At 42.1% G+C, this 24598-nt stretch overlaps 5 protein-coding genes and 1 long non-coding RNA gene across 14 annotated transcripts in view; 4 read left to right on the top strand and 2 right to left on the bottom strand.

The window, feature by feature from the left end:
- Positions 1 to 549: 549 nt before the first annotated feature.
- Positions 550 to 10917, top strand: tnfrsf11a (tumor necrosis factor receptor superfamily, member 11a, NFKB activator). Of its 2 annotated transcripts, none has more exons than XM_003967893.3 (10): positions 550 to 921; positions 3799 to 3880; positions 4187 to 4312; positions 4416 to 4562; positions 4637 to 4727; positions 5481 to 5557; positions 5701 to 5808; positions 5974 to 6023; positions 6136 to 7036; positions 9662 to 10917. In XM_003967893.3, exons 1-10 carry the CDS (start codon positions 853 to 855, stop codon positions 9931 to 9933), a joined length of 1923 nt encoding a protein of 640 aa, XP_003967942.2. In that variant the 5' UTR covers positions 550 to 852; the 3' UTR covers positions 9934 to 10917. The 2 variants fall into 2 exon arrangements, with proteins under 2 accessions (XP_003967942.2, XP_029698954.1); XM_029843094.1 differs by having other exon boundaries at positions 5698 to 5808.
- Positions 10918 to 11278: 361 nt separating this feature from the next.
- Positions 11279 to 15306, top strand: LOC101073746 (retinol dehydrogenase 12). Of its 3 annotated transcripts, XM_011607836.2 has the most exons (8): positions 11279 to 11425; positions 12281 to 12346; positions 12724 to 12839; positions 12987 to 13142; positions 13291 to 13395; positions 13491 to 13700; positions 14316 to 14508; positions 14587 to 15306. In XM_011607836.2, exons 2-8 carry the CDS (start codon positions 12333 to 12335, stop codon positions 14687 to 14689), a joined length of 897 nt encoding a protein of 298 aa, XP_011606138.2. In that variant the 5' UTR covers positions 11279 to 11425; positions 12281 to 12332; the 3' UTR covers positions 14690 to 15306. The 3 variants fall into 3 exon arrangements, with proteins under 3 accessions (XP_011606138.2, XP_029698955.1, XP_029698956.1); XM_029843095.1 differs by lacking the exons at positions 11279 to 11425; positions 12281 to 12346 and having other exon boundaries at positions 12462 to 12839; XM_029843096.1 differs by lacking the exons at positions 11279 to 11425; positions 12281 to 12346; positions 13291 to 13395 and having other exon boundaries at positions 12462 to 12839.
- On the bottom strand, positions 12834 to 13647 carry LOC115251314 (uncharacterized). Its single transcript, XR_003889884.1, has 3 exons — positions 13511 to 13647; positions 13311 to 13341; positions 12834 to 13124 (listed from the first exon to the last, which is right to left on the bottom strand). It is a non-coding gene; the product is annotated as an uncharacterized lncRNA (long non-coding RNA).
- A 701-nt stretch (positions 15307 to 16007) lies between the features above and the next one.
- Positions 16008 to 20150, top strand: LOC101073971 (retinol dehydrogenase 12). 4 transcript variants are annotated; one of them, XM_011607831.2, is made up of 7 exons: positions 16008 to 16119; positions 16524 to 16639; positions 18009 to 18164; positions 18256 to 18360; positions 18935 to 19144; positions 19236 to 19428; positions 19587 to 20150. In XM_011607831.2, exons 1-7 carry the CDS (start codon positions 16109 to 16111, stop codon positions 19687 to 19689), a joined length of 894 nt encoding a protein of 297 aa, XP_011606133.1. In that variant the 5' UTR covers positions 16008 to 16108; the 3' UTR covers positions 19690 to 20150. The 4 variants fall into 4 exon arrangements, with proteins under 4 accessions (XP_011606133.1, XP_029698546.1, XP_029698544.1 ...); XM_029842686.1 differs by having other exon boundaries at positions 16072 to 16198; XM_029842684.1 differs by having other exon boundaries at positions 16113 to 16202.
- Positions 20151 to 21437: 1287 nt separating this feature from the next.
- Positions 21438 to 22829, top strand: sec61g (SEC61 translocon subunit gamma). The gene is made up of 4 exons (XM_029842688.1): positions 21438 to 21593; positions 21963 to 22065; positions 22200 to 22302; positions 22587 to 22829. Exons 2-4 carry the CDS (start codon positions 21972 to 21974, stop codon positions 22594 to 22596), a joined length of 207 nt encoding a protein of 68 aa, XP_029698548.1. The 5' UTR covers positions 21438 to 21593; positions 21963 to 21971; the 3' UTR covers positions 22597 to 22829.
- A 131-nt stretch (positions 22830 to 22960) lies between these two features.
- The window catches only part of tpk1 (thiamin pyrophosphokinase 1), a 41863-nt gene continuing 40225 nt past the window's right edge, over positions 22961 to 24598 (bottom strand). For all 3 annotated transcript variants that reach the window (XM_003967896.3, XM_011607833.2, XM_029842687.1), the window contains one exon: positions 22961 to 23337. In XM_003967896.3, the coding sequence (XP_003967945.1) occupies positions 23192 to 23337 (146 nt within the window). In that variant the 3' untranslated portion in view covers positions 22961 to 23191. The remainder of the gene's footprint in view (positions 23338 to 24598) is intronic.

Genomic DNA, 24598 nt, shown 5'->3' with positions numbered 1-24598 from the left:
CTAATAACGATGCTGCTCAGATCATGTTTTTTTTTTTTTTTAAATTAATATACAGTGAATACATGTGTGTTATAGGACCTGTGTGTGGGATTTGGTGTCATCATTTGGTGAGATAACGTGTTGTCTTTCTCAGCAAGAGTGTCAGCCAAACTAAGGTAGCTGCTGAAGGAGAAATCCATTTCCAGCCAAGAGGTTTGTTTTTCGATAGTACCACTAAGAAATACTAAAATAAGACTTGGATTCGCAATGTTGGAATTGTCAGATGAGCTCAATGAAGATGATTTTCTGTCAATTCTATATGTAGCTATGTTGAAATGATGATGAATCATTCTTATGTTTTTGTGAAAATGTGCCAAACTTTAAAAAAAAAAAAAAAAAAGTTTCTTAACAAGCTGACAACCGAAAAATTGACAGAATATTATTGCGGGGTCTTGAAGGTTCAGGTTACAGAGACTGATGCACATCATGGACAGACACACCTCTCACTTTCAAACGGGGAAGAAGCCTCGGGGTCAGATAAGAGAGGCGGGATGAAGCTGCTTTACGCACATGACAGCGTGCAGGAGATCCCACCCTCTCTCTTTTGGGAGGTTTTTACAAGCGGTTGCGCGCTGTTTCCCCTCACAACGCGTGGGTGAAAACTTGCAAGAGGAACATGAAATGAAGAGACAAGTGAGAGCTGCAGCCGCCTGACCGGGAATGACGGCGCAAGAATGCGCGGTGAGACGGTGCGGAGGACCCGCCACTTTTACGCACACGAGGGGAAGAATTGACCGAGAGCTTGACCGAACCGGTGTTGACAACCATCGTCTGAACTGAAGATTCGTTTGCAGATTGTTGACAATCAGAAAGATGGAATTATTTACAAGTTGGGTCGCCAGAGCCTGGATAATGTGCGCCTTCGTCACCTTTTACGCACAGGTAAAAACACTAGCTGCCTAAACATGGGGTGGATCTTTATTTTCTGTCCTGTCCTTTATTCTTACTGATACAGTAGAGTCTGAGTAGATTAGCTCTTTTTCTTGCGGGTTAAGTAGATTTGCAAATCAACTTGACATCACAGTAAACGGTCGAGAGAATCGAAGAGTTGGGAGAGGGTTCGAGGTTCGATGTGTATGCTTGGAATCCTCCTGGATTAAGTTTGGTTTGGGTCGAGCTCCTTTTTGCCATCGAAACACCGCCGTAGCAGCTGGTCACTCGCTTTGCGCCTCACTGAGCAAAACAGCTCCACCAAAACTGGAAAGAACAGTATCGTAATCGTCGCCTGAGCAACCACTAACGGAGAAAAGAGGGTTCAATGCGTCGTTAAAAGCACAATTTGTGTTGCCGAAGATTCTCATCTTAGTAAGACGTTTTGCAATTAAAAGACATAAAGGAGTGAATCAGCCGTCACACGCCGGTGTTCTTTAGTCCAGGGAACTAACTCAGAGCAGTTTATGAGCTGCGGTCTCAGTGGTGGGACTGTTGGGCACCAATAATCTGTCACTGCCTGTGTGCCTGTAAGTCACTTGTGACTTTTAACTGGAAGAGACGCGTTTGATTCCCTGCTGTTGTTCCAAGTGTCAGTGTTTTACAGGAGATGCTGCAGTTTTGCGAAATCTTCTGCTTGCTCTTGCCAGGATCGACTGACAGTTTCCTGCAGGAATCACCCCATCACCCCGTTCAAAGGCATAGTCATCCATCATCATCCATCCATCATTTAGCGCATTTGTTCCTGTTTTAAGGTGTGCAGTGGGGGCAGTCACCTCATTGCAAGAAGGTTATACTTTATGTCCAATCCCCCAGGCTCTGGCCTGTCTACATGGACCTGACACATCTTCCCAGTCAATGCGTGGATTTTCTCCATGTTCCACAGTCGTTACTCCCCCCCCCACCCCCACCCCCACCAACACACACACTCCGACCCTGTTCACCAGACAATGTTTGTTTTTTATTCCAGTAGCAACTTGGTCTGCCGTTCCATAACTAGTTTTTGCTGTCAGCAAAACATCAGGACTTTGTAGGAGGTGGGAAAGCACAGTTATTATTTTAGATGCTCAGATCAAAAGTTTTAGAAGAACATATTGTGATTATTTTAGCTTGTACTCTTTATACTTGGTACAAACACAGTTGTTATCTACAGTGTTGTGCTTTTGCAGAACCTTATCAGAGATCAGTGGGGATATCAAAGTCAAATCGTGCTTCTTGCTTGGCCGAAAGCCACCAGCCATCACAGCCGTTATGCAAATTCTCCAGTTTTCTGACAGCAAATGGAATGCCCTCTGAGTCACACCTACAATCTACAACATTGCATTGCCAAAACAATGCTTTTAAAGATTTTTAAAACAAGAACTATTATTGGGCATCACATGAGCTTCTGGTGGAGAGAAGATATAGTTCTGAGGGTGGAAGTCCTGTCTTAACCCTGGTGGCAGCCTATAATCATATAGGGTGGACCTGCTCTTTCCCTCCTGCATATTTGCTGTATTTAGGGAAGGAAAAAAACTGTTCCGTATCACCGTTACACAAAGTTTAGATACAGTGGGAACAAAAATACAATACCCAGCATTTTTTGGCTTCTTGATGTCCGGTTTGACCACACCTCCACATCTATCACATACTATCATTTTCGTATCATGGGAGCCTTCCCCCGTAGGTATGGCATCAGTCTGCTGCAGCACGTGGTCCTGGTTAGCGCTGCGGTTAGAGCTGTGAGAGAGTGGATGTCATTACCTCTCTGGTTGGATAATAAAAAAAAGCTTGGTTGATGCATAAGAGAATGGGGGTAATTAAAAGCTTGAAGGGGTTTATTGAGTGGTGTCTTAGCTCAAGGCTTCTAAAATATTTTTTTTTTAAAACAACAGAAGGATCACTTTTGTATTGTGCATGTGGGGAGGGCAGCCAGTCTGGTTTGTCACATTTTGCATCAGTGATTTCTGCAGGAACAGCATTTCTTTTTAGAGCACCTCCATAATTTTGCTGGAAAAACAGAATGGTTGCATGAGAAAAGTAAGTAGTTGAGAGTGCAGTCGGGTCTATAGGTTTTTCTGCATTTATATATAGACCAATGTGGCTTTGGCAGCATTTCTGTCATAACAGCCAGGTTCTGTAATTCAGCAAGTTCAGCAGTCTGTGTGTGTGTGTGTGTGTGTGTGTGTGTGTGTGTGTGTGTGTGTGTGTGTGTGTGAGAGAGTGTGTGTGTGTGAGTGTGTGAGAGAGTGACCTTACAATCTCACTTTTTGCTTATGTGTATACTAAAAATATTTCATTTTTACCAGCTTTGAAGCAACTTAAACACTTTGACATCTGTGAAGTGCTTAGCGGCAATAGTCACCGTAACAGACACTATATAAAGATGAATTGAAGTGAATTGAAATTGAACTGATATGTTCGCTGCTACCAGAGGTAAATGATTCCTCCAATTCCTAGTACAAAAAACAATGTCCTCGTCACATCATGTCCACCGTTGTGTGTTGTTTTCGTCTCCTCTTCAGTGCTAATTTAGATGCTGTTCCAGTCTTGCTGTTGCAGACGTTAACAGGATTATTTATAGAGCAAAGCGTTTGATTCACAATCAAAATGACCTAAACGTGTAAATTTCCACTGCTTATGTTTGCGTAGTTTGAGACCTGCTGTGGTCAGGTGACTCTGAGCGTGTGGAAAACATTTCTGGTCAAGTCTTGGAAACATTCTAACCATCCTCATCCTCTCATTAGTCACCGTGATGTCAAAATATCAATGATGTGCTATTGTGAAAATTGCAAAGAATGGCCAACTGATGTTTTTGTGTTCTGATTTTTCACCACCTCATCTTTTCAGGTCGTATTCTCTAAATCGTCCGTCATGTGCGATGAGAAGCACTACTGGAAAAACTCCAGATGCTGCAAGAAATGTGAACCAGGTATTCTGACACACACACACGCACACACGCACATACACACGCAAATACACACAAACACACAATTGGTTTGCAGAATTGAAAATAAAAATAACTTTTCCATTCATAAAGATGCTAAATCAAAAGAGGAAGGATGTGTGTGCTTAAAATAACCCATAAACACACTTACTCACACAGTTTACTGTGACATTTGACCCAGTATTGAAAAAGTGGAAGTTGATCCTGTTATCCTTTTTGGCCTCACCATAGTCTCATCATGGGTCTGCCGTTTATTCACCACGTGTCACTTTCCTTTTTTGCTCCGGTTAGGCTTCCACGTGTTTTCTCACTGCACGGAGTCACACCAGACCATTTGTGTCAAATGCAGCAGTGGAGAATATCAGCCGGGCTGGACCGACAAGGCGCGCTGTCTCCAGCAGAAGTACTGTGATCCAAGTCAGTCCACAGAGAGAGATCTCCGCTATTTACCCCAACTTATTTTGTTAGAAAGCTGTTTGCAACAATTCTTCATGACCTTAATATACTTTATGACCTTCAGTTAAAGGTTTCATGGAACGGCCCGAAAACCCAGTAGCAGAGGAGCCGTGTCGCTGCTTTCCCGGCCTGCAGTGCTCCCCCATTAACTGTGAGTACTGCGAGAGGATCCCAACCTGCGCCGCCGGACATGGCCTGGAGCCGGACTCTGGTGAGATGCACAGCTGAAAATCACTAGCTGAAGAGCGCCAGCTGGAGCTGTACTTAAAAAAATGTTGGTTACAGAGTCCGTTCATGGGAGGAAGAAGTGTGTGGCATGTAAGAAAGGCTTCTTTTCTGTTGGCAACAAAGCTGAACCATGCAAACAGTGGACTCGGTAAGTTTCCACACAATGGTACACATATGCACACACACAGGCACACACAGTGGACTTGTGAAGACCTGCCAGAATGTCCTCACTTCCAAAATTGTCCTTCTTAAGCCAGGAAAATATGTGGTTTAGTATTCCCTATATAGCATGTATCCGTAAGAACACGCATGCACATTTGTTCTTGTGAAACATCATCATGGTGGTAGCTCAGTCTGGAGGGGAATGGGCTGAGAAGCGGAGAGTTCTTGGGTTAAGCCACAGTGCAAGGTGATCTGATAGCAGATACTTGAGGAACTGATGAGGTGATGGGGTGTACCCTGCCTTCATATTCTGATGGAAGAGGCTCCAGCACCCTCACCACAACCCTGCATGGGATACAGCGCTATATAATAAACAAAAAAACAAGTACCGTAGTAGAAAATAGTCTTCCTTGGTCCGCCCATATATGCATTAGATATGACTTGTGGGGACTTGGGAGAGCCAAATATCCCTCAATACCTTCCACCTCAGCCAGTAACAGTAGACAATGCCGACCAAATGGTGCAAGACTTTACCCTCAAATAATGAACTAAAACTACTAGAATGCATTCATTTGCCAATGTAATGCTTAGTCTGGTCCTCACTACATGGTATACTCAGGAACACACACACTCACTATCATAAGGATAGTTTTGACTTATTTATCCATCGCTACTGCCGATCTGTCTATAAAAGAATAAAACACATCTGAGTGGACGGCTGATTCATTCTGTCTTCCAGCTGTAAAACCGAAGGAAGGAGCGAAACGCAGACGGGCAGCGCCGAGGCTGACGCAGTGTGTGGACAGTCTGTTTCTGGTAAGATTCTTTCACTGTCTCCATTGAGATGCTACTTAAAGGGACGTCTGCACAAGTGAGAGTGGCGGCAGGGAAAAGAAGTTCAGCTTTATGACTGGATGATACGCAGTATGTCTTCAACAACAGACTCTTGTGACCAGCAGATGCGGCGCCATCTTGGGTCATAGTCTCGGTGCTGTCTGCCATCACTGTTGTTTGCCTCCTCATCCTATTGCTCTTCTGCAACAAGGATAAACTGAAATTACTCTCTGGTAGGTTAACCTCAAATTTCACCTCTAGTGAGAGCTTTCAGTGTTATTCTTCAATTTGTATTCTTAATTACATGTACAGTTTTGTGCGTGTAATTAGAAGAACCTGTGAAGTCCAAACCTCTTTGTGGTACATTTTTGACTAAAATGTCCCTTTTTTTTGTTCAGTAAATTTGCGATCATGTGTCCAGAATCTGAAGAGGACACGGATACAGCAGGTAAAGTAGATTATAGTAGTATAGTAGTATAGTAGTAGATCATTTTTCACTATACTGGAAACTTAAAATAATTAACAATGCTACTTACACATTTCTTTGTTTCACTTATAAGGAGACTTTAGCTCCTCTTTACCACAGTGGAGCAGCAGGAGGCCCTGGAGGACCTAAATGTTCGCCATGTGAGACAACCAAACTCATCTGCCAGTCACCCCCCTGTGTGACCGACAAGACCCTGTGCACCTTCCCCACGTCTGTGCCCGAAGTCAAAATCACAGTGACGAATGAAACTACAGGAAAGAAGTCAGAGGAAGTAGAGGCCCATGGGGACAGAGTGGCAGAGGATTCAAACCAAGGCTGTGGAGAGCCCGAGGAGGTGTCGGAAGAAGAGGAGGGTGACAGCGAGTCTCGTCTTCTAACCGGTTCTTGCACGTGTGACGTGCCAGTCCGCCAACCGCTAGAAGTGGGTGAAAACGAGGACTGCAGCCAGGCAGTTAGCCCAGGGACTCTGGGAAACTGCTCATGTGGAAGTGAAATTCGGAAAGACGAGAAACAAAAAGAGGACAATGTGAAAACGTCGCCTGGCAGGAGCAAGAGTTTTGAAAAGAGAGACAAGATGCTGTTATCCAAGAGTGAGACGACTGCTACTGCTCCACTTGTCTCATTTTCTTCCCAAATAACTCGCTCGTCTATCAGCCCTCCGTCCACTCCACTTTCTGAACTTGGCCCCCAGCTGTCTGAGGATCAGTCAGGAATCAAACCACCCCTGACTGACAGCTCACTGTTGAAACAGGAGGAGTTAGACGGGATAACGAGCGCGGTCTCGGTCAGCCCCAAGACAACGTTTGCATCGGCCAGAGACCCATTGAAGCCCCTCGGGGCTTTGAGCCCGGATCAAGGCCTGGGACATTCCTGTGGGGACAGCAGGGGATCTAAGCTTTCTTCAACTGAGGCCCAGCTAGATTGCACCCCAGAGAGCCTCCACAGTCAGCTGAATGAACCAAATCTTACCTCAGGTTGGTCAAAATTAAACAAACTTACTTGAAAGTCCAGTTGAACATGTGGTTGCCAAATGGTATCGATCTGGAAATGTCTCCAATTTTTGGGCATATCCCCAAACTTATTTGCTACGGGTTAGGGGATATACCTCTAAATTATTTGCTATAGGAATACAGACCCATTTTGAAGCATGTGTCAGGCCATAGGTGCAGTTGCCAGGCCAAATCTGTCCTCTTTGTTTATGTAGGCATTGCGCCACTGTATTGCCGCAGGGTATCAGCTTTACATTTGATCGACAATACCGCAGTTTACCCAGTTTTCACGTTCCCAGTTTGTGGCAAAAGCCACCGTCAACAACAGAATGTTGTAAGTCAATGCTGGACATTTTCATTCTCAGTCAACCTTGTATTGTTTTTGTTGGGAGGAAAAAAACATACATATGTGTCCTGGAGACATATTTGTTTGCCTTAAAGATAGAGTGGTCAGGGTTGGGAGCAGCCGTTCTTGAATATTCAGACAAGTGATTCGCTCACAATAGGGTGTTATTACATCAACACAACTTATAACAAAGGATCGATTTCAGGGCAAAAATCAGAGGTTTATGTTTTTCCAAGAAATGTTTTTATTTAAATTTGGCATTGATAGGATTCCACATTTTTGGGGAGACCACACAGAGAGCTGTAATGAGATACGGGAATGTTTGATGAGCTTGTGGCCTCACCAGAACCGCAGACTAGCATAATGTTTTGTGTGCGTGTCAGACCGAACTGTGCCATCTACAGAACTCCTGTTTATGCACGGCTCCATCACGTTGCACAAAGTGGCCACGGCCTTAATCGAAGCAAGATGTGCACAGCTTGAGTAATGCTCCTAGAACCCCGGCCACCCAACAAAAACACACACGCACGCACCGTGAGCGGTACACACGCGCTGCTTTGCAAACTTGTGAACGTGTTTTTCAGCTCTCACAGATGACTGTGTGTTTTAATGACACACCTGCGGCCCGGCATGAAACCCATTTCCCATCATCCACTAATTAAATTTTACGATCAAATACGACTTCTTTAGTTTTCTGTTTAATGGCCAGTGTGAAGGCTTTTTCTCACATCTGAATTTAGACAAAATAAAATAGACGTGCTTATTTTGAATATAGTACTATGAGATATTTATATAAATGCTGACACAGGCCTGCATCCGTGTTGATCCATCATGTGGCTCCAGTAGCCCCGGATGGACAAAATAATATTACAAACCAGCTGTATCACTTTTGCATTTACATTTCTGGGCTTATTTCTAAAAAATAAGTTCAACTTTTTTATATTTATAGCCTCTGTTGCAATCAAGTCTTACAATCATTGCCTCCGGGCAGGCATGTCCATGGACCCCCTGCAATGAGGGGAGAACTAGACGTGCAGGCAGTTGCCACCGTAGCTTCTTGAGAAAAGTTATTCAGTATTTGCAAACTGCTTTCTGACGGTTAAATGGAAATTGATGCTAACACGTGTCTGCATGAATTTTATTCTACTTGAACGAGAGCAACTTTGGTCCAGAACTGTTGGTTTAAGGCAATGCCACAAATAACATGATCCTGATAGGTTTGACTGATTGAAGGGTTGCCCAGTGGCAGCCGTCCAGGGAGAATCTGCCAAGATTGGTGCAGAACAGTTTGGACTCGTTGGTTATCCCCGGTAAATAAAATCCCTGCCTGCTTCATTACAATTGTCGGACATCCAGACAAATCATCTCAGCGTCGGGGAAGGACAAACACAAGAAGCCAAGCGGATTCCATCCACTCTTTGTTTTCTAATTTGTGGTGAAATTGCATACTTTTGATCCAGGGCGCCCCAAATGGCGTTCTGGGAAAGTTTCTCAAGTGGGGAACACGCAGACTGCGCGTGTGTGTGTGTGTGTGTGTCTTTGCGACAGCTATGTGTACTTTGCAGTGAATAGTCTGCTAATGCTTTCATGCTCATTTTAACTGTGTGTGTGTGTGTGTGTGTGTGTGTGTGTGTGTGTGTGTGTGTGTGTCTGTGTGTGTGTGTGTGTGTGTGTGTGAGTGTGTGTGTGTGTGTGTGTGTGTGTGTGTGCTGTGCGCGCAGACAAGGCATGAGCTGTGAGTCACACAGGGTCTGTTAGTAAGGTCTGCTGGAAAGTCAGACAGGAGGCTGGATAAAAAAAGAAGCAGAGGCGAAGCAAGTGTGAGAGCCTAAAACGTTTTGCTCAATATGTACAGCAGCAGATCTCTGAGGGTCCACAGGAGTACAGGATTACGTACACACCCCCAATCTGTGAAGGCTTGATGAGCTGAAGAGGTTTCTCACACTCAGACTTGCTGCATTTTAGAGAAGCAGGAAGGATATGGTATGGTGGTCCATGAGGCCACTCTGTGCTCCATCTGCATGGTCCTCACAACCACTGTCCATTTGTCATCTGAGGCCCCTCTTCAGTGATGTCACAAACAGTGGAAGCCGCTTTAGGCAACACATTACACATGTTGATATCTCAGCCTATTTCCCAACAGGGCATATTTCTTGTTGCCCACGCCAGAGTCCAGAATGACTCATATGTCACAACCTTTGACCCACTGGTTTGCTCTGTGGCTAATGGCAATTTAGTCAGATCCCATTTCTTCTTCTGTTCAGCTCAGGTGTCTGGGAGCAACAACACCACCTTCATCTCCAGCGGCCAGGTAATGAACTTCAGCGGTGAAGTCATCGTTGTCTACGTCGGTCACTCATCTCCAGGCAGCGACGGGACAGATCAGGGGGGCGTTTTTCGAAACCCTGTCCAGGAAGAGGCCAACGAGTCAGCTCTGCATTTTCAAAGTATTCCAAGGGCACAGGACTCCATTTCCCACGATGCCTTGCAGGACGAGACGTTGCCAGTTCAGGAAATGATGGAACGTGAATGTTAACAGGTCTTCTTGTCGCGTGTCCACTCAATTAGCTTTAACAAACAAAAGCATGAACTGAGGCTTTTGGTTAACTCGGTGGAATGTAATAGTCACTCAATCTCAGGCATCTCCAAAGAGCCTTTATGGTTTTTCCAGTGGAAGACATTTTTTATAATGGACACTCCCTCCATTCCAGACAATATTAGGGAAATTTTGTTGGAAATTGAATGTGGAACCAGAATTCACACTGAACAGCAGCCTTCTTCTTTTTTCTTTTTCTTTTTTTACAGTTGAATGGAAATTGTAAGTGGCTCCTAAGCGGAAAGAGAATTATTGCATGTCTTTTTGCCTGTTTTATTTTAATTTGACATTTCATTGATTCACTGGGTTTTTTCTTATGTAACAAACTGTCCACAATGTGGAAAGATTACCCTTTTTGTTATAGTCAAAAATTCAACAGTCAGGGTTTTCAGGGTTTCTCAGAAGCTGTTTTACAGTAATTGAACATAATTTTTTTGCTACAAAGCTTTGCTCAAACTGTACAAGGACTCACTTTTGTCTCATTGCACCACAGATCTTGTTTGTGTCTAGAAATAAAAAGAAATGCTGTGCATTTTGATAAGCTATTTTATTACTGGATTGTTTTTTAAAAAAAAATCTCATTATATATGTATTTCTTTTGTACAAGGCTTAATGAAGTAAAAAGTCGGCCTGTTTCTACTTAGCTTTAATTAATTTGATAAAGGAGATTGTTTATTGGGAAAAAAATTACTTTATGATCCTGTTTGTACATACTGTATTTCAAAATTTTTGACTACAAGAATGAATATTCTGTTTTTCTTTCCTTTCATTTGTGTTGTGGTGTCAGTGACAAGCAAAGAACGCAAACGGCAACCTCACTGCACGTATGCAACATTTTAAAGATTAGCGATTACACATCACGAATGATGGCAATGAACGGTTGAATGAATATTTTGATTAAAAGAGAATACGTTTTGCATAAGATTGAAGGTGCCTTCTTTCCTGGCTTCTTTGTTTTAAATCACTTCTTTCTATTTTGGACCTGACAAATTACAAGTCATTCATCTCCTCCAGATGATCTATAATCTGAGAAGAAAAGCTAATTGTACATGTGGCAGTGCCTTGGTGTCTTTGTCCCCATGTTGACAGAAAAGGCAGCCTTTCATCAGATGCAGCGAGGATGGCGAGCAGCTGTGAGCACAAACTAAATAGCAGTCAGGCTCGCTAGCGTCACAGAGAGACCACATGAGAGGAGCAGGCAGCGTTCATTTGGGTCTGCTTTGGGTCAGCATACCACTGTGTGTGTGTGTGTGTGTGTGTGTGTGTGCGTGTGTGTGTGTGTGTGTGTGTGTGTGTGTGTGTGTTGCCTCAGCTTATTTTCTGGTTGTTTGTGCAAACAGGAAGTTATGACTAGCTTTCACATGGTTTACGTGAGTCCTGATTGGAGACTTCAGGTTCTGTGCTGGAGGTTGCTGAATTCCTCCCTCTAGTGGTGAGTGTTGGTTAAAACCAGAAGAGAAGATTTAATCTCAAAGCGGGGTTTTACAGGACCTGTTGGCTGTTTCGCAGTCTCCCATTAAGGTCTGTGGTCTGTATGGAGGGAGGTGACCAGTACTGAAATAAATATGCCTAATTATAAGGAATTATTCTTTCTGTATAATTAAGAATTGAAAATGAAAGGTCATTATGGTCATGAAAGAAATAGTCCACATTGTCATAACATTAACATGGAAATCAAGATGTGATAATTGTATTGTAATAATCATTTTGAATATTTGAAAAACAAAAGCCCTCCCATCTGTGACCACATCTAAACTAATATCAGTTTAATAATTTAAGTATTCTGCACGTTCCTTCTTAATAAACTGGCTTCCATAAGAGGAAGCTGCTGCCACATTTAGTGTCCTACTTTTGGGGCGTCCTTGTAAATGTGATGCCCGAACGCACGTTGTTCTAGAACAAGAGGAGATATTTTAGTTCCAGTGTTTGCACAGTGTAACACAAACCAACCCTCCTGTGGAAAGCACCAGTAAATCCACATTTGCTGAGATCACCTGTGGATCCCGCTTCTTCATTTTCACGTGTGCCCATTAGACCCTCCAGTTCTTGCACCACATTTTACAGATTAAGTTTAATCGTCTCACATGACAGTAAAAACACTGTCGATAGAGAAAAAAATAAAATAAAAGACTGTTTGAAGCCAGGTTATAAATAGCCCTCTGTTCCTCTTCATTAATCTTCATCATTATCATGTGAATCCTAACAAGGAGCCCATTTCAGACCGTGTCTGATTGATTGGTTACATTTGCAAACATCGTTTAATAAGTATTCCCAAACATCTTCTCAGTCTCAGTCTTCACAGAGTCAACATTGCAGTTGGAGCTCAACAAACCTCAGACATGCAGGCGATCCGGTAAGAAGCTTCTGAGCAGATCTCAGTATATTTGAGCTATTTTAAGGAATGCTTGACCACATTTTTGTATGATGATATCGAATGATACAAATGGAGACGTTTCCACGTCTTTTGGAACCTTTAATCTTTAACTTGCTGCATGACCGCGGTTCCAGGAATTTACTGTTTTGACTTAGGTGGTAAACCTCACCGCCCTCCTAATTCAGTTACCATGAGGTCAAACCAACATCTCACAAACACACTCCTTTATTTTTACACACACTCCTCTTATCCTCTTACAAAGCTCTTCTTTAACTTCCTTGGCAGTAAAAGAATGCCTTCACCACCACTTTGGGTGACTCTATTTCTCGTATGCTTTCGCATCTCACCTCCATCAGGTCTCTGTTTTTCAAGAACTGGAGCTCGGACGTGCGTTTGGATGGGAAGACAGCTATAGTGACGGGAGGAAATGCCGGAATAGGCAAAGAGACGGTGAAAGATCTGGCCTCCAGAGGCAAGAAGTATCAATTTGAAGCTCTTTAACTGTTTGGCACAATGTGTGAACCAACACAGAGACTTCTGGCAGTCGAGTTAGAAATCAGCGCTTCAAATTCAAACAAAAGCAGAATTGTTTAACAGTGATTTATCCGGTGAACTGTAGGTGCCCGGGTGATTTTGGCGTGCAGAGACATGGCAAAAGGGGAGCAGGCCGCCCGTGACATCATGAGGGAGGTGAGGGGAGCCAAGGTAGTTGCCAGGCTACTGGATCTGGCTGACACCAAATCCATCTGCCAGTTCGCTGAGAATATATACAACAGTGAGTCACACACACACACACAGACACACACACACACACACACACACACACACACACACACACACACACACACACACACACACACACACACAGAATATTACAGAGTTACTTGCACAGGCATGTAATACACATGCTGTTTATTTTCCAGCTGAAAAGTCTCTTCACTACCTGATCAACAATGCAGGAGTGGCATTTTGTCCTTACAGCACCACAGCAGATGGATATGAGACACAGTTTGGGGTCAATCATTTGGGTATGATGTTATAAAACATTAATAATACACAAATCCATTTATATACTCTCCAATTACTTTCTGTAAACTGTCCATCTCCATCTCTCTCCATTCAGGTCATTTCTTCTTGACCTACCTGTTGCTGGATTTGTTAAAACACTCAGCCCCCTCACGGGTCATAAATCTGTCCTCAACGGCTCACAACATTGGCAAGATCCAGTTTGATGACCTGAACGGGGAGAACAACTACCACCCCATCAAAGCCTATGCCCAGAGTAAGCTGGCCAACGTCCTGTTCACCCGAGAGCTCGCCAAAAGGACTGAAGGTAGCGCTCACTCGCCCCAACCACATGGGTGTTCTTACTCCTGAAATGATGGCTCTATTTTTAAATTATACTGTCAATAATGAGTCTGGTGAGAGTACATTTTCTCTTGAGTACATCACAAAGTGCTTCTTGGTGCAAAAATCAGACAAAACATTGATTTGATGAATAGAAAAATAAAAAAACTATTCAAGTAATGCTTTAATGAGGAAATAAAAAGGTGCTCTTTAATGAAAGGAACGTACCAATGAATGCACATAAAAATGAACAAATAGCAATTATTGAAATTACTCATACATGTCTTTATGCGAATGGATTTATGTAAGTCACTAACCAATTGTGGTTGGAAAATACCAGCAAATTGTACAATACTATCAGGCAGTAACAATATAATTATCAAGTTTAAAGACAAATCAAATTACATCATGTTAGAAAGCGTCATGATGTTTCATTCTCAACGTATTTGATGTGGATTTGGAATTTTCCATAGTGGTTCAGCTGCAACTGATCCACACTACACTTGAACTACACTTCACAGAGTAAATCAAGTACACAATTAGTTTGAAATGCATTAAAACAGTATTTGATACAATACAATTTGATGTTCTTTGACCACAGCTCTTGGCGTGAGCACGTACTCAGTGGACCCGGGCATGGTGGACACTGGAATCACGAGGCATTTGATGCGCCCTCTCGTAAGCTTTGTGAAAACCTTCGGGTTTCTCATCAGGACCCCTGCAGAGGGGGCCTACACCACCATCTACTGCATCGTCACCCCTGAGGACCAGATGCACAATGGCGGATACTACAGGTGGGGTTCAACAACAGCATGGATGGTGGTCATGAAGCAGAACATCAATGTTGTCACACTTCTGTGTCCTCCCTACAGCAACTGTGCTGCTGCACAGAGCTCCATCGCAGGTCAGGACGATGGCACGGCATTGAAGCTGTGGGCCGCCAGCTGCCACATGCTGGGCACCCGCTGGAGATGATGCGTTGCACGTAAACAGATTTTCCATAAGGGTGCCGCAACTGCTGTTTAGGGCCAAATGTAGTTTTCAGTGATGATTGAGTCTGATGGTGAATGTGTGACATAGAATAAATGCTGCAAGTAGATAAAGAGGTGATTTTAATGGATGTTTTTTAATGGCAGAACAGAAGGTTTTTGTTTTTTTTCGAAAGCAAATTGGAAAACAGTTAAAAAATAAAATAGCTCCCATATTGTATTTCCATATTGTATGTTACACATGTGTATTAATACACATGTGTAACATGTGTATCAATAGTAGTAATTTTAACCTAAGGGAGCTGTGAAGTGCAATATTAACTATTCATTTGCAAAAGAAATCTCTCACAACGCTCCATTTAAACACTACAATTGTGAAATAAAATCATCATCTATGGACATAGACGTTAAATTTGATATTGGACGACATCTTGTGGTCATGTTATAGTATTGCAATCAATTTCTAACTTTCAACTCCTAGTTGGACTAGTTGGAATAGTTGTTTGTGATTTTTTTTGGTTTGTTTTAATCCATTTTTCTTTCACAGTTGTGTGTACACATGCACGTTTTACAACCTTCTCAACACATTCCTTAAATACAATTCACACAAGTTCGTATTTCATTTGTGCATTTGTCTGTGGTTGAATAAACAGCTTTAAAAAAAAAAGATAAAATTATAAAATAAATGTTCACAGTCAGGCTGACAAATTCAAATCTCCAAAATGAGTTCAACAGCCTATAAATGAAGCCTGTATGATGAAGGTGAAGGCTGGTGATGAAACTCGTATGATGAAGGTGGAGGCAGGTGAACAGCCCATAATTGAAGCCTGTATGATGAAGGTGGAGGATGGTGAACAGCCTATAAATGAAGCCCATATGTTGAAAGTGGAAGCTGGTGAGCAGCCTATAAATGAAGCTGGTATGATGAAGGTGGAGGCTGGTGAACAGCCTATAAATGAAGCTGGTATGATGAAGGTGGAGGCTGGTGAACAGCCGATAAATGAAGCGGCTATGACGATGATGGAGGCTGGTGATGAAGCCTGTATGATGAAGGTGGAGGCTGGTGAACAACCTATAAATGAAGCAGCTATGATGAAGGTGGATGTTGGTGAACAGCCTATAAATAAAGCCCGTATGATGAAGATGGAGGCTGGTGGAGGGAGACTTGTGGAAGGCTTCCAGCATTTACGCCTTTCAGCAGGAGGCACGAGCGCCTGGTGGTGAACTTGAGAAACAATCACACGCCTGCTCGCACCTGATTGGCTGAGCTGTGGCCGCGCTGTGCACGCGGCGGTGTGGCAGACGAAGCGGACCGAGTAGAGCCGAAGGTGTGCCGAAGGCAGAGGTGTCGTTGCAGAAGTAGCTGCCTTCTGCTCCGCGGGCGCTTATTTATCTGTAGGGAAGGATGTCCTGCAGGTAGGACCAGTCATTTCTACGCCTGTTTCTTTTCCCCCAAGTATTTATTGACTCAAGTGACGGCACTTCTCGCAAATCGGTCCGTGAGTCTGAATATTATACAGGAAATTTGACAGCTTATTTGTTCAGCCTCTTTTAATGAAGTGCCAAGTTTGTGCTGTATGAATACTAAAATGGCCGTTTGAAAATGTATGGTTCACATATAATTTGTATTGTCTGTTATGTTTCTTTACATTTTCCCAACATTCCACAACAGGTCTTATTATTGGCTGAATGTGCATTCTTGACAAAGTAGCTTAATTGTGACCTTTAACTAGTTTTCTGGAGGCTCCTTTTTTCATGTTGTGACAGGAAATAATTGCAATTGTTTCCTCTTGTTTTGATGTGCTGTTTGTGATGCCCAGGAGTGTGTGCTGTTATCACTGGTCATCAGAAGAGAGGTTAGATGGGAAAACAGTCATTATCACTGGAGCCAACACCGGCATCGGCAAGGAAACAGCCAAAGATCTGGCCAGAAGAGGTGACATCTTGCTTCAGCAGGCAACGGCTCTTGTTCATTCAGTGGAGCACTTCTTAATGCAACAGTGGTTTTTAAGCTACAAAGCCTGAGCATTATGTGTGGGCTTTGCCCTCAATACCCCCTCTCCAGACAGAAAGATAAAAAGAACACCCACATTTTGGTGGCAAAGAAGCACAGATGGAATGATTTATGAATTCAGTATCGTGTCTATTTCCCAACTCCAGACACAGGAGATATGTCAGCAATATGCATCTTGCAACTAATTAGAGGGAAAGACAAAAGGCCGTGATGACAGACGAGCCATCGCAGGGACAGAGGGAGCATTGTGAGGAGCTGCTCTCCCCTCCTGAGCCAGACAGGCAACAAAGGGACACACAGACACATGCAGAGAGAGGAATATTAACACTCGTCCTGCATATGTGATCCTGTCTACTCATGAGGTGCACCTACTTTTGTTCTCACATGTACACCAAAACTGGCTTTGTTTTTATATATAAGATCAATGTCTTTGTCACGCTGGGGCAGCATCATAACGTTGCCTGGAGAGTTTCACCAGCTGAATTAATCTATACGTGTAACTCCACAATGACAACATGATTAGATTTGGGAAGGATTCATTGCAGATGGTGCTTCCTCCAGGCGGAACATCAGCGTTTTTAATCACTTCTAACATTCATTTTTCCTCATGACTGCTGCACATGCATATCACTGGTGTTTGTGAAGCAAAATGAGGGAGCATGACTGTAATGTATTATTACCATTTTGCCTGATGATGGGGCCCATTTGCACAAATAACATTATGTAAGAAGGGCTCTTTAACTTGACCTTTTATGTCGCATTACACCAAATTGAGGGAAATAGCTGGGAAATTCAAGGCCAGCTGGGTTTTCCCACACGGGAACAACGGGGTGAGAAACAAAGGCCCTGTGATGGGGTGCAGATGCTACGCATCATCTGCTTATTGGCTCTCCTCCTGTATAATTGCTGGGCACGGTGATAATTTTGCGCAATGGGGGAGATTTCTGTCTGTTCACTGTTTGTGTGGGAAGAGCTTCATGCTCATTGGCGAGCGTGTGTGTGTGTGTGTGTGCAGGGATCATTAAGAAGTATGCATTGTAATTTCTGTGAGAAATGAATCAGAATAACGCACTTGAGAGGGTCTTTTCCTGACAACAGTTGGTTGGACGAGCATTTTTGGAGTTCTAGAAGCAACTGTTCAATCATATTATACTGTTTTTCAGCTCAACATAGTTTTCATTTACAAAGAAATAAAGCAATAAATTGCAGAGAAATCTATTTATTTGGATTTGGAGTTCATTTAAATGCTGTTAACAGATGTGTTTTTTTAATATCTGTACTTGTGTCTCAGGGGCCCGTATCGTGATGGCGTGCAGGGACCTTGAGAGGGCCGAGGAGGCACGGACAAACATTCTGGAAGACACGGGAAATGAAAACGTGGTCATCAGGAAACTGGATCTGTCCGACACCAAGTCCATTAAAGCCTTTGCTGAGCTAATCGCTAAAGGTCTGTTGATCCGGCTTCTGCTGGTGCTGCCTCTGAAAGTGTGAATAAGACGTTTTTCATATTAGAAAACCTTGCTTCTCTGATTTTCCAGAGGAGAAACAAGTGAATATTCTAATAAACAACGCGGGCATCATGATGTGTCCCCACTCCAAGACTGCAGATGGATTTGAAATGCAGCTGGGCGTCAACCATTTGGGTGAGTCCTGCTGCAGCCTCACAATCTGTAGCTGTACTTTCATTAACCTGCTAAAATATTTTCACTCTCAATCTGACCTACAGATTAGCTATCTCCCCCAACCCTAACCCCCCTGGTTACAGCATTGCATCATGGCTTCCTTCCATAGATTTTCACAGATTTGCTTTTCTTAGCATGCTGATGATGAGAACAATGTGCTCACCAACTCACATATGTGCACACGTTTGCACACACAAACTGTAGGTACTCATTGACAAACATTCTTCACTTCTATACCTTCAATAAAGATGAACTCCTTCTGGGGTCATGGAAAAAACAGGAAGTGGATACAATAGCCAGAGGCCACATCCTTACATGTACTTGGTCACAGGGCTCTCTGGAATATTCTTTGAGATGGGAAAATATGTTGTTCAGTATATTATTTTCAGCATTAGTTTTCTGGTATTTTGGCCTCACGTTTAGGTTAATATAGTTAAATTACAGCATATATCTGACAATAAAATTGCCATTTTCTTTATTCAAACCGGTTAAATGAGCATTGTGATAACTGCACAATTTCCACAACTTTGCTCAGGCCATTTCCTGCTGACATACCTGCTGTTGGACCTCATCAAACGCTCAACTCCTGCCCGTATCGTCATTGTGGCGTCGGTGGCACACACCTGGACGGGACTTCGCCTGGATGACATCAACAGTGAGAGCAGCTACGACACCATGAAGGCCTACGGACAGAGCAAGCTGGCTAATGTGCTGTTTGCACGCTCACTCGCAAAAAGGTTACAAGGTGAGCTAAAATATTGCATTTCTTGGAAATGTATGATCCTTTTGCTTGGAGGTTTATTTTGACACAATAATTCAATGCATCCATGTCACAGGTTCGGGTGTGAGTGTATTTTCTCTTCACCCGGGGGTGGTGCAATCTGATCTGTGGAGGCACCAGCACCAGTGCATCCAGATGGCTGTGAAAATCTTTAGAATTTTCACCAAGACAACAGTGGAAGGAGCCCAAACCACCATCTACTGCGCTGTGGAGCCTCACCTGGAGAGCCAGAGTGGAGGGTACTTTAGGTAGAAGCAGCACTTCAACCCAAGGATAGTTATAAAAGAGCTTTTAGGACACAGGCTTCATGCTGCTAAGTACTTCCTGTTGAGAAAAGGTCAATTGTTTGTTGTAAATACAATGCACCATGTTGTAATGGCAATTCTCTCTCACTGTGTGTCCTTAGTGACTGCGCTCCTGCAACGTGCTCAAGGGCTGCTTCCGATGATGACCTGGCCCAAAAACTGTGGGAAATCAGCTGCAACATGCTGGGCATCACCTGGCAGTAAAACCTTTCAACAATACAGTGTTTGGAATTTAGTACTGAGGCATTAATGTTCTATTTTGTGTTGAAATGACAAAAGAGGCCTTACATTTAGCCTGTACCTTAAAACACAATATCATTAGTCCTGATGGCTATATGTAGTAGTAGTAATGTTTATTTTTATTTGTATATTGAGCATAGATACTGTTCTATAATGATGTTATCTTTTATCTATTATCTTATTATTATCTAGATTTGCTTGAATTGTGCAAAACCCTCTCGTGCAATTTATATGGTCTACTTCTTCTCAGAATGGTAAAGAGTCTAAATCATGATTCAATTTCCAGATGAAGATATTCCACGAGAGACTCTTATCGGTTTCCCATGCAGCGCTGTCGTTAACAGTTATAGAATGTGGTCTCTGGGGTGTATTTACAGCTCTGCATTTTTAAAATGAGACGCATCTTCAATGATCAGTCTCGCTGCACAGCTTTGTATCACTCACCTGTGAAAATGCAGAACATGCATAACATGATGCAAATTGTCCCCTCAGAATGGGAACAATTTATTGACCCTGCAGCACTGTTACTCCAAATTGTGACAACATGCACAATCGGTTAATAAGTTTGAAGAGGTTGGCAAGGTTTTTTTGTGCCATTTACATATTAGTTACTGTACTTTCTCCGTGGTTTCTGTTAGCTGAGGTGAAGGGTTAGCTTTTTGTGATGCAGCAGGTTTTTATCACCAAAAATGTGCACCTTTTTAATAGTGAAATGGAAAAAAGGACCTGATATGACTTCTTTATTAAAGTGCAAAAATACACACAAAAAAACGTTATTTTAGAGAAGAGACCACGTTTGTGCAAAGTAGAATCAAACAACCAAGTAGCAGACATTTGCTCTTTCAATTATTAAATATCAAAAGAGCTTTGATTCAAAATAACACACAGTGCTGCAAAAGAAGGTCCAACACAATGCCTCAAACGCATCACAAATACACCTTTTCCATTAAAGTGTCTCTCATCAGAGTTGAGCAGCCCTGAAGAGGAACAAGGTTAGTACAAATACTGTTTACATTCTGTTTAGGGTTCTTTAAATACCTTGGTTTAATAAAGTCATTAAGGTTAAGGTTTAAAGGATGAACAAGTCTCATATTAGGGTAAAATAAAAGTACTAATGTGAAAAAGTTCATTAGAATGAAAGAACAATGTCATGATTATGAGCAACTTTATTTTATAACTGTTGTACACTATTTTTTGAATGTATAATGTATTCTGTCAGCTTTTATTGATCCAAGGATTCTTAGTAACTTCTCAACCCTCAATCTTTACTATAATTCGGATGGGGCTTCTAGAGTAATGTTCTTGAAAATGCTAGAATTCTATTAAGCAACAGTACTGCAGTCTTAATCACATGAGGGATTATTCAAGGCTTAAGAAATGTGGCATGAATCAAAAGAATGGCTACAATGCCTCCACGGCTAATATTCCTTCACAGCAATATATGCATTTTGTGCTTTACATCTTTACCAGTATTCAATCCATAGTGCTTTTTCAAATGGTACAGAACTATATATGTGTATCTAGTAAACACAAATGTTAGGTGATTAAAACGTGAAGAAAGATTTTTGTAGGAAGGTGTTTAGTACAAACACTTGGATGGAGGGAATGCAGGTCTCTTGAGAGTTAAACAAAAATCAGATGTTTTAAAAGTTGGCAAAAACAGGACTGTGCTGCGATTTCAGCTCTTTGAGCAGAGACACCGCCCAGCCTCTAGGTGACGTTTGTTAATGAAAACCTTCCAGAAACCATAGAAGAAGATCATGCGCACGCGCGTCTAAAGTCTACGTCAGCTCTCGACCATATCAAGCTTCTTCAGGCTACGTGGCCTTCGGTCTTTTCTTCGACTTCTCCACTAACACGACAAACAGGTAAATTTGACGCTTTTCCTGTAAAACATTGTGTGAATCAAGGAATCTTTGCAGTAAGTCTTGAGAGCTCTGTGGCCTTTTTATTTTATTTAAAAAAAACTATAATTTCATTTCATTGTAATTCACCTCGACCTGATTTTATGGCTGACGTTAGTTGGCTGTGACGGTTTGAACAAAAAACAGTCACGTTTGGTGATACTGGCTTACAATTAATGCTTGGAACGAGATATTTTAGGGTTAAAGTTACTGTGCATATAGTTTTGAGGTTTATGAATCGTCCGTGGTGTTAATCCCCGAGGCTGCTCAGGTCAACGTCAGCATTGAACGAGCCTGATCACAGCTGAAATTTGTCTTTTCCACCGTCCACAGCCCAGAACCATGGATCAGGTCATGCAGTTCGTCGAACCTGGCCGACAGTTCATTAAAGACTCTGTAAGACTCGTCAAACGATGCACAAAGCCAGACAGAAAAGGTAGGATCTTGCTGTTTGGCAGCGCATCAATCCTGATAAACCCAGCTTAGTTGAGAACTCATGACATGATCGGAACCACTGAGCACACTCGGTTACTGCCTTTTGATAACACTTTGTGGATTTCTTACCTCTAGAATTCCAGAAGATCGCCATGGCTACTGCTATTGGATTTGCCATCATGGGTTTCATTGGGTTCTTTGTTAAACTCATTCACATCCCCATCAACAACATCATTGTGTAAGTAGTCCTGTCATAAATATTACTATCATAAATGATTGCGTGATTTAATTTGTATTGAAGTATCGAACTGATTACCATTTAAATGATCTGGTCAATGCCTGTGATTATCAGTTCAAGCAACAGAGAAAGTGTCATCTGGGAAATCTCATTCTAACTTTTTAAAGGAATTTTAAGTGTACAAATTAAAGTGTTTTGTGAGGGTGTGGATCTCTTATGCAGTTGATTATATAGAGTTTTCTGCTTATTTTAAACTGTCCTAACACTACTGGTATTTTCTCCAGGGGTGGTTAAATGCTGCTTTGGCAGAAACTCAAACATGAATATCTGGTTAAAGAAGACTGTCGGCAGATGGGACTGAGGACTGTAAGGATGGCATTTTTACATTGTTCCCAACATTTGTATTTCATTGTAAATAAAAACAAATGGGAACCCATGTAACGATGTGTCCTTGCTATTTTTGCAGCAATTAAATGTTTTTGTTTTTAACTGATTTGTGTGAGTGCTAATAAAGGAACTCATTTTTATCTTGGTCTTTTCTTGACTCTGGATCAGTTGCTGGTTCAATTAGCACTTGTGGGTTTGGTGTCTTGCTGTGGTGCTGCTTTTGGGGGTGTTCTGGCACCTTCCATATCTTGTTCTGCATGGTGTGGGGGTGTTAGTTCCCACCTATAATTTATTTTTATACATAATTTACATATTAAACTAATCTCTAACTGAGACCAAGAACACAGGAGGAAAATTATTTTATCATACTACACTATTAAACATTCCAGGCTTTAGATGTTGCAGTAAAGTAGCCCCACAGTTCTGAAAGATTATTGGTATGCAGCAATTGCACTTATGTTAAGATTAATAATCCAAAAAATCAAGTCTTTAATGTTGTCTTTCATTCTTGGTATCCATGTATCCCCATGCTCCAGAGCAGTGGCTGGTCTGTGGTTACCATTACAGGTTTCCTGGGGTTTCCATGGGCAACAGGTTCATAGGTGTTGGAGGTGCTTACAAGCTTTCCAAACTGCAGGACCTGGTTATCTGTGGAGGACAGAGGAAACTGTTTAAATAGTGGTTTTGAGTTCTGTAATGCATTCTGCTGTTGAGGATGTCCTAATTTTAGTGACAATGTCTTCTGAAGTGACTTGTATGTAGAGGCGGTTTACTTGACTTTGAACGTAGACTCGATCAGAGTCCAGGTCAGGATCACAGACAGAACCACACAGTAAACTCACTGCACTTGATAGTCCTACAGGCAGGACAAATACTCCTGAGACAGATTCAGCTGCCATTAAGAGGCTGACCAATGAGGTGTGAGGCTTTTGTTTGGGGATCCTTTCTAAAATCAAGTAGTTGGTGAAGGAGAATGAACTCAATTCCATTCAGAGGGAAAAAAAAAATTGAAAAATGTTTTTTAAAAGGCTTGACAAACGCACAGTGTTTATGCTTAGAATACTAAAAATCGAACATTTGATTAATTTAGAAATGAAGGTATTTCCGGGCCAATCACAACTGAATCGGAAGCTGGCAGATACTGACACCTACTGGCCAAATCGGGGAGTGCAAAAATTAGTCCCAGTATGATTCAAATTACTTATTTTAAAGTAAATAAATATATAGCTTAATACCCATCTTTTGTGTGATACACCATAATTGAGGGTAATGTCCTGAGTACCCTCACGAACTATTTGATGTAACATTTGTGTAAATTTGCTTTATGAAAATTTAAATGTGAAAATTATAGCAAAGAATTCAATATGCTTCAGTGGGCCAAAATGAGAGAAGATTTTTTCCCCATTGTGGGTTGATTTAATTCACAAAGCATTCGCTCTGAATAAGCTGTGGTGACAAATGTCCTGAGAGTGGAGCTGTTGGATTGTGTCTAATGTAAAAATGTGCCTAAGGCTATTTCTACCTGAAGCTTTCTATTATTCATTTACTGTTATCTGCATTCCTCAAATCTACAGCAGATGGGGGAAAAAAAGGACACTTTTACACTTAATTTTGTCTGAGCCAGCAAGTTTAAACAACAAAAATCCCCTCCTGCTCTGGACCGGGTTATTATGGGAAGCTTTCTCTTGTTTTTAATCTATATTGATCTTCATGATTTCATGTCTGGGTTCAGTCAAAAGTATTTTGGCTGTCAGATCTGTCTGAACTGTTCTGTCTATCAAACACAAATCATCAGGAAGTGATGAGCCAACTTTAATTGCCATGTAAATTAGGTCATTGTAATTTGAAAGACCAGGGAATATCCTGTATTAGCCTCCAGAGTACAGATTGTAACCACTGAGTTTCAGTA

This window comes from Takifugu rubripes, chromosome 10, assembly GCF_901000725.2.
Source record: "Takifugu rubripes chromosome 10, fTakRub1.2, whole genome shotgun sequence".
Taxonomy (NCBI): Eukaryota; Metazoa; Chordata; class Actinopteri; order Tetraodontiformes; family Tetraodontidae; genus Takifugu; species Takifugu rubripes.
Note: the sequence above shows the minus strand (reverse complement) of the source record. Positions and strands in the feature narration are given on the sequence as shown.